The sequence below is a fragment of the Dendrobium catenatum genome, unplaced genomic scaffold (genome assembly GCF_001605985.2).
Source record: "Dendrobium catenatum unplaced genomic scaffold, ASM160598v2 fragScaff_scaffold_821, whole genome shotgun sequence".
NCBI classification, from domain to species: domain Eukaryota; kingdom Viridiplantae; phylum Streptophyta; class Magnoliopsida; order Asparagales; family Orchidaceae; genus Dendrobium; species Dendrobium catenatum.
Genome location: NW_021319283.1, coordinates 158,671 through 167,555, shown reverse-complemented (window position 1 = coordinate 167,555; position 8,885 = coordinate 158,671). Strand labels below are relative to the sequence as shown.

At 37.3% G+C, this 8,885-nt stretch overlaps 1 protein-coding gene across 1 annotated transcript; it reads left to right on the top strand.

The window, feature by feature from the left end:
* The first annotated feature begins 5,524 nt into the window (after positions 1 to 5,524).
* LOC110092911 (uncharacterized mitochondrial protein AtMg00810-like) lies at positions 5,525 to 6,403 on the top strand. Its single transcript, XM_020817608.1, has 2 exons — positions 5,525 to 5,894; positions 5,961 to 6,403. Exons 1-2 carry the CDS (start codon positions 5,525 to 5,527, stop codon positions 6,401 to 6,403), a joined length of 813 nt encoding a protein of 270 aa, XP_020673267.1.
* Positions 6,404 to 8,885: the final 2,482 nt, after the last annotated feature.

Below are 8,885 nucleotides of genomic sequence, written 5' to 3'. Positions count from 1 at the left end.
AGATAAAGATTTGAATAGAAAGTAATATTTCTAATATCATTTCTGTTACAACATATGAGTGTATATATAGAAGCAGCTGGACATAAGTACACATGTACAATAGCGATAGGTCAATATAATGCAATAGATGATGTGGTATTATTGAATTTTGCTTTTGTGTTTTAATATTCTCCCGCAAACTGATGGATCTTGAATGATCGTCAGTTTGGATGTAGCATCTGAAATAAAGGAGTAGTGAGCGGCTTTGTAAGAATATTAGCTGTTTGATCTATTGTAATTATTGGAAGCAGGCGAATGTTGTTGTTTTGGATGTGATCACAAATAAAGCGATGATCTATTCCTATAAGTTTTGCTCTGGCATGAAATACATGATTAATCATTAGAGCTATGGAAGAAGTGTTATCACAAAAGAAATTTGTCAGAGTATTGTGAACAATATTGAAATCAATCAGAAGTATTTTAATCTATAGAATGTCTACAGTGGCTGCTGCTAGAGCTTTGTACTCGAATTATGTGGAAGATTGTGCCACAGTAGTTTATTTCTTGACCACCCAAGATATAAGAGTATTGCCTAGCAACAAGCAGTAGCCAATTGTGGACTTCTGAGAGAGAGGGTGGGCCCAGTCAGCATCCAAGAACATCTTGAGATGAAGATCAATTTTGGTAATTGGTAGACCAAATTCAAGTGTGCCTTTGATGTAACGAAGAAGATGTTTCAGCAGGTAGATATGAGATGGCAAAGGTTCATGCATGTGTTGCGAGAGAATATTAACCGTGAATGCTATATCTGGACAAGTTAACTTTAAGTACTGAAGCGATCCTGTTATCCATCTATAGAGATTTGGTTCCTATAGCAGTGGATTAGTGGAAATATTATCTAGTATTTTGGTACACATCAGATTAGATAGCTGGTTGCAATGAGTTAAATAGGCCTAGTGAAGAATCGAAGTGGTATAAGAGCTCAGCGAGAGAAAGTATTGGTATAGAAATGATTGTATTTTGATTCCAAGAAAGTTGTTTCCCAAGCCATGGTTTTTTATTATGAAACATGATTCTAGTTTGCCAATTAGATCGGAGATGGCAGAGGAGTTATGTTTCCAGTTAATTGTATGTCATCGACATATACTAGTAAATATATTTAAGTGTGAGGTTGAGTGAACATTAGTAAGGACAGGATGACCTTGCTATGTTGAAACCTGAGAGAAACTAAATAGTTTGTGAATGTAGTGTATGTATCATTATCTTGTAGCTTATTTGAGCCCATAAATTGCCTTACGAAGAAGACATACATGGTCTGAATGAGTTGAATCCTCAAAGCCTTTTGGTTGACGCATGCAGTCCGTTTCCATGAGAAGAGCATATAAAAATGCATGCAACGTTTAGTTGGTGAATTGTCAATTGTTATATAAGGCTATTGTCAGTAGTACTCGGATTATTTGAAGTTTTTCCACAGGGCTAAATGTCTCCGTATAATATATACCATTCTCTTGCATGTTTCCTTGTGCAACTAGTCGTGCTTTAAACCTTGCTATAGTGCTTTTTGCATGAAATTTTGTTTGGAAAGTCCACTTGTATCCCAAAATAGATGCATGTTGAGGAGGAGGAACAAGAGTCCAAGTGCCCTATTTTTGAATGGCAAAAAATTCTACAGCCATTGCCTGTCTCCATTGAAGACTTTTAAGAGCATCATTGTAGGTAGTCGGTTTAGATTGTGGAGAGATTGAGGACTATTTGTGGAGAAGATTTAGACGGTTACATGGTTTGAGTGAGTCGGTTTGCATGCTTGTTATCATTGGGTGTCTTATGGGCTGAGGACAAATGCTTGGTAAAGGGGGTAACAGAGATGTAGTAGGAGTGGTATAATTGGTTGAGGTATGCATATTATTTAGAGATGATGGTGGTGACGGCTGTAGGCTGGATGGAGAGGAAATATGGCTAGAGTGACTTGATGGAGAATTTTGAGAGGTTTGTGATATGAGATAGGTACTAGAAAGGAGGGTGAGGGAAACGTGAAGGGAATAAGTGACAGGTTGGGTGTTTGTTGAAATGAGAATGAAGTTTCAATGAAGGTAACATGACACAAGATATATATATATGAGTTGGTTTCCCTATTCAAGCATTTATAACCTTTATATGTATCTAAGTAGCCTAGGAATACACATGATATATATTTTGCATGGTTGAAGTTTGTTGTGAAGATAACGTGGTGTTAGTGGAAAACACTCATAGCCGAATGAGTGTAAATGCGAGTATGATGGCTTAATATAGTGAAATAGCTGAAGAGGAGATAGATTGTTGGTTGTGATGAAAGGCATGCAGTTAAAAAGGTATGTAGCCATTAGGATGTCAAGACAATATTTGTGTGGGATTGAAGCTGTTTATAGAAGCGTCCTAGTAGTATCCACAATGTGTTTGTGCTTATGTTCGGCCAGACCATTCTGTTCAGGGGTATAGGGTCAAATTATTTGGCTGTGAATGCCATTTTGGTGAAGAAACCGGGTGAATTGTTGATTGATACATTCACGGACTCCATCAGTCAGAATTGCATTTATTTTGTGTGAAGATTTCCTTTCTATAAAGATTTTAAAATAAAAGAAAACTTTGGTAACATCTGAGTTATTCATAATGGGAAATAACCAAGTAAAGCTAGAGAAGTCGTCAACAAAAATGACATAGTATTTAAAGCCTTAATTTGAGGTAACTGGAGATCGTCCCCAAACATCGAAGTGTATAAGCTCCAAAGGAGTATGTTTTCTATTTATAGATTTTTCAAAAGGTAATTTGTAACCCTTACAAGTTTTACAAGAGACACAAACATAATTAAAATTTGGTATACTAAGGTGAGGATGATTGTGGGCAATGATATGTAGGACCCTTTGATGAGGATGCCCAAGACGATTGTGCCAGGTTTTCGAGGCACTTCTTAGGGCTTTAAGAGCTAAGAGCGATACTGTAGAGAAATTGGAGGTGATCGGATACATTCCATCTTTACATGGGCCTTTGAGATGTCACGACCCGACCCGGCCAGCCCGAGTTAACGGGGCGGGAGCAAAAGGTCATACGGAAAATACTAATAAAACTTAAACAGTTCTAATTAAAAAAAACTTTAATTAGACAACATAACCATCATCCAATATAAGAAAGAGCCACTAACAACAATAAACTCAGATAGTTCCAAACAGTTCAATTGTCTCAAGACCATTAAAACTTTTAACACATCATTACATAAACTCCACTTACTGTTCAAACTCAGATACAAACTCAAACTTAGACTTAAAATATAAAAACAAATGGAACCTTTCATCCTCTTGAGGTCCCCTACGACGATAAGTGTAAGGTCGTCGTGCAGCCATTACTTTTCTCCTGAAAAAGATTTTCAAACGAGGAATGAGCTAACGCTCAGCAGGTGAAAAACATGTATTTCAAATTTATGAAATATTTTCTTTTATCTTTCATAAACATGTTATTAAGCATGAGAATAATAAAAGAACAGTGTAAACATTGATACTTAACTGTATAAAACAATTTCAATAATCATTTCTTAGACTTTTTCCTTATTCCATATCATCCTTTACTTTCTTTTCCATAAACATTTCATATTTTCTTAAATGCATAATTTTCATAGTCATAAAATATAAATCACCCGTCCCGGAAGTGCTTGATTTTGTACTGATCATGTACACAGTCAATTGTTTGGCCATTTCCTTTACCATAGGCTCTACGAGCCTCCTTTACCATTGGCTCTACGAGCCACCTTTACCATTTTTGACACTTCCGGATCAACATGCACATGCACTTTAATATAATACTTTCATCAAAGGGGTTTGAAAATCTATCAATGTCTCATATGATTTCCTCTAAGTTTTCAGTTAATAAATATCTAATTTTCGAAAATCTATAAACCTTCAATTTCATCAAATCATAGTTTCAAAATTGGTCCTTAATATATATTAATAATTATATAAAATTTTTTAGATTAAAATAATCAAAATAATTCATGAAAATTAAAAATTTACTAAAACCCTAATTTTTCTTCATTTAAGCATTTCTAATAAACTTAGGATTAACATTTATAAAGGGGATTCGTCAAAATTCTAAATGTAAGAAAAACCCTAATTTTTCTCTCCAAAATTTTCTTAAATCTCTACATGTTTTCATAATCAAAATATTCCTCTAATCATTCCCTAAAATTTTCGTGAAGAAATTACGAAAGAAAAACAAAATTTTTATAAAACCCTAAAAGTTTCGTTCTCAATTTCCTCGAAATCTAGAAAGATTCGCTTGAAGATAATCATATCAGAGTAATCCTCTCGTCGTCCTCTTCGATTTGAACTAAATCTCTCGCCGGAAGATCGTCGCCAGAGCGCCCTCGCGGAAGCCGCCCGTCGCCCGTCCGTCCGCTCCTTCTCGGTTTCTTCCGCTCAAACTGTGCGAATGGGGTAGAAATGAGGGCTCGGTTTGATATATTAAGGAGAATTGGGGTTTGCTAAATGACCATATTACCCTCACTTAAGAAATTTTGGTACAAGGAATATAGAAGGGTAGTTTTGGTATTTTTAGACTTCTAAAAAATAATAACACCAAAATTAGGCAAAATCGGGTATAAGTTCTATATACCAAAACGATCAGAATTTTGCGTAGGATTTTCTAAAATTATTTTTGTTACATTCCGTTAACCTTGAAAATCTCACTTAAATCTCATCGCGGCGCTTTGAAAAGCGTGCGACGACCTATTAAGATTATTTTTGGGTTTTACATGAGAAGAATTTGATTTAGCTTCAGATCCTTAAAGATGAAACCCATCGGATCAAAAGTAATAGAAATATTATTATCATTAACCATGTGAGAAATGGAGATAAGATTATGAGAGATGCTGGGAATACGCAGGAGATGATATCAAAAGATTATGAGATGGAATTGGAAGGAGAATGGTACCAAGTGGGCAATCGAGATTGTCTAATAATCTCTAATGGTTACTCTATCTTGACCATAGTATGGAATGGAGTATGAAAGGTTCTCAGCAATGTTTGTCATGTGTAACGATACACCAGAGTCCAAGTACCAGTCAGTTGTAAGTGGCTCGGATGTGGATACCATAGCCGGGATGCACACACACAGGGGGAGAGTGTTTTTAAATGAAAAATTTAGAGTTTTTCTTTCTCTGTAGATCGTAATGTACGATGTTATTTCGTACCGTACGATCAGAGCTTTGTAGGACGATTCTGTGAATAGATCGTACCGTACGAATGTATTCGTACTGTACGATATGTTCAAAGCCAAAACCCTAACAGCCGTTTTAACTTAAGTAAGTTATTTTCCGCCGCTCGTACTGTACGAACACTGTCGTACTGTACGATTTTGTTTAAACACTTACTTAAATTAACCCGTGATTAGTGCAAGAAATCCAGGCTTAATTATAATTTGAACATCGTATGGTACGAACAAATTCGTACAATACGATGAATAGAGACGAATTATAATCGTCCCGGACGATCTCTTCGATTTTGTCTTATTGTACTGTACGATGGCAATCGTACCATACGATGAACAGAGACAATGTTTGATCTCACAGTTCCTGGGCATTCAAGTCTCTCACACTTCAGCCGGCATACTCCTCCATCAAACTCAATATGCTCTCGATCTAGTAGCATCAGCTGGACTGCAGCATAGCAAGCCAACACAAACACCCGTTGCCCTCAGGTCCACTCCAACAGCAGCAGACTCTGCTCTGTATCCCGATTCACATCACTACAGGCAACTGGCAGGATCACTGAATTACCTGACAATTACAAGACCTGACATAGACTATGCCGTCAACTGCATTTGTCAAAAAATGCACCGACCCACCATGGCTAACTTCATCGCCCTCAAACGCCTACTTCGCTACGTTCAAGGCACCGCTACCTTCGGCCTCCCTCTTCAGCCAAGCTCTCTCTAGCTCACCACATACTCCGATGCAGATTGGGCCGGAGACACCCGCGATCGCAAATCTCTTACAGGATTCTGCACCTATCTCGGCACAAGCTTGGTATCCTGGTGCGTAAAGAAGCAGGCCACCGTCACAAAATCGTCCACCGAAGCCGAATACCGAGCTCTCTCCTCCGCCACCTCCGATGTCATCTGGCTTCGGCGACTATTAGCTGACTTCCACATCATTCTGGACAAACCAACTCCAATCTTTTGCGACAATACCTCAGCGATTGCTCTCGCTCACAACCCAGTTTTTCACACCCGGACCAAGCATATAGAAATTGATTATCAGTTTATCCGGCACCACATTGACACCGACGCTATTCTCATTCACCACATAAACTCGGAAGACCAGCCTGCTGACATTCTTACTAAGCCATTGTCCTCCTCTCGGTTTACCCATCTCCGGACCAAGCTGAGCATTCGTTCATAGAACTCTCACCTTTTGGGGGGGCTGTGAAGACACGAGCACCATACCTAGCTCGGCACGTGCTCCGCCAGCCAATCATGCCAAAGCATTTCTCCACCAACAGGCGCACAGTGCTCAGACTGTCACCAACGGCCACTAACGGCCCGCGATCATTACATACCCTATTCACTCTATATATGGTGTAACCGAGCGAACGAAAATACGTGTGAAAAATTTCACTGTTCATGATCTTCTTGCTTGAGTTTTCTTTCTCTTTGTTAACTCCTTGCAGGTTCATTAACAACACCATGCATCTTCAAGTTATGAAGGTTTCTTTTTAGAAATAAGGTATTTGCCTTTCCCTATATAGGGATTTGAAGTTCAGCGAATTGAATCTAATTATGGCCGTGGCAAATTCATATTCATATATATATATATATAGTTGATTCTTCTGAACGACTTTCAGTGTGGATAAACAAATAGAATACATGAATAGGCCAAAGGAAATATATAATATATTTAGCATTTTACATGTTTGAACATGGTTTGACACTTGTGCTCTGAATGAATCTAATGCAATGAGGTCTGAGTCGACCTAGTGAGCAAGATCTTGTTGGCAACTTTTTTTTTACTTTAACCCAGTCTACTTTCATCTGATAATATAAAAGATTATTGTCCATCCGAATTTCTTCATAGTTAGAAGGCTTTACTATTTCCAATACCTCTGCCTTTTGAGCCAGTGAGAGCATTTCAAGCATGTTGATTCTAAGGGCAGCAGTCAGCTTGTAAAGCTCTCCAATCTTCTCTTCAAATAATAGTAATGTTTTTTCCATGTCTTCTTTTCTCCTTTTGAGCTCCCTTGCTGCAACCTTTATTGTCATTTGCTGCAAATTGCTATTGTTGCCCGTTTGCCCTGTTGATATGAGTTTTAACATGGTTTGAACAGCTAAATTTACATTTGCTAACTCCTCCATTGATGCTGTCTCATTTGTTTTTCTTGGGAACACCTTTTTGTTGCTTAGCTCTTTGAGCAACATTGTCCATGGTTCAACCCTAGAAGGGTTTATGTATGGACTGGTTTGCGATCTAAAAGATATTGCAAATTGAACCACTCCAATTGCAAAAACAGCCATTGACCAAGAGCCGCATAGGATCTTGTAGAGATTCGGGGATGTGCTATCACTAGAGTCTCGATAAGTTAGTTTGTGCCCGCTGAGTTTCTTGACAAATGTTCGCATTCTGTACATGCTTTTCTCCATCTTGGTGTAGTATCGCTTGTCCTAAAAACGGATGGACTCCAATGCTGCTATCACCCGTTGGAGTACAACCCTACTTGGCTCATGCTTACCCTCAAGATAATGTAGTCCGATGGGAATCAAGTCGATGAAGCTCTTAATGCTTTCCAGTCTTAGCTGAATGTTGTTGCATGCATCAAGCAATAGCACAGTGCTATCAAGGTAGCAATTGATAAACTTCCAATCTAAGTTACTGCTTGTGGTGGGATTGATGGCTTCCTTAGTTAGCTTCATGCCCATCTTTTGGGCAACCATGGAGGCGTCCAAGATCTTGGAGACCTGGTTAGCAGATATGCCACGCCCTTGAAGCTGGTGGGAATTCTCTGGCTTAAATACAAAGGATTGCTCAAATTGAGTTGAGGGCGGTGACGAGATGTCTAACTTGGGATTGGGGAAGGATTGAACATTGCTGCTGTCAGTTCCCATGCTCATGAATTGTATTTTCTTACGTTGTAATTATAAAATATCATTTTGTAATTTTTATCTTTTCAAGTCAAAGAGGTTCGACTGAGAAACAATGCAAATAAAATTTTTTTGAAAATGTTTAGAAGATTGAAATATTTTTGCGATTAAGTCAAATAATCAGTCCTTTTTACTATCAAACACCTTTACGTGTAATTTTTTTTTCTTCATTTCATTCTAGGCTGCAAACGAATCAAATCAAGTCGAGTATGTGAGTGCTCATGTTTGAGTTCATTTATTATTAATTTGTTCAAGTTCGGTTCATGTTTGATTCGAGCTTTACTGTTTGTGTTCATGTTTGATTCGTTCAAAATTAATGGTGTTCATGTTTGGTTCATATTCGATTCATTTAGTACTTATCGAGCTTTAACGTGAACATATGTAGCGATTTTTTTAAAACTATCGAACAAGCATATTCAAGAACAAATCTAACGAGAATTTTTGAGCTATCAAATGAATAAGATCTAACGATGTAATATAATAAATTATCAATTGTAAGGAAATTAAAACCACAACCTATATTATAATATTTAATTACTTTAAAATATATTAATTAAAAATAATTATATTATTATGTTATAATAAATTAAAGTATTTATATTATGTATATTTATCAAATTTATAATTAAATATTAATCGAGTTTTTATCGAGCTTATTCACGAGTTCTAAATCGAACATGAATCGAGCTTACTGTCGAGCATGTTCACGAGCTTCAAATGACATTGTTCGTGAACATAAATGAACCGAA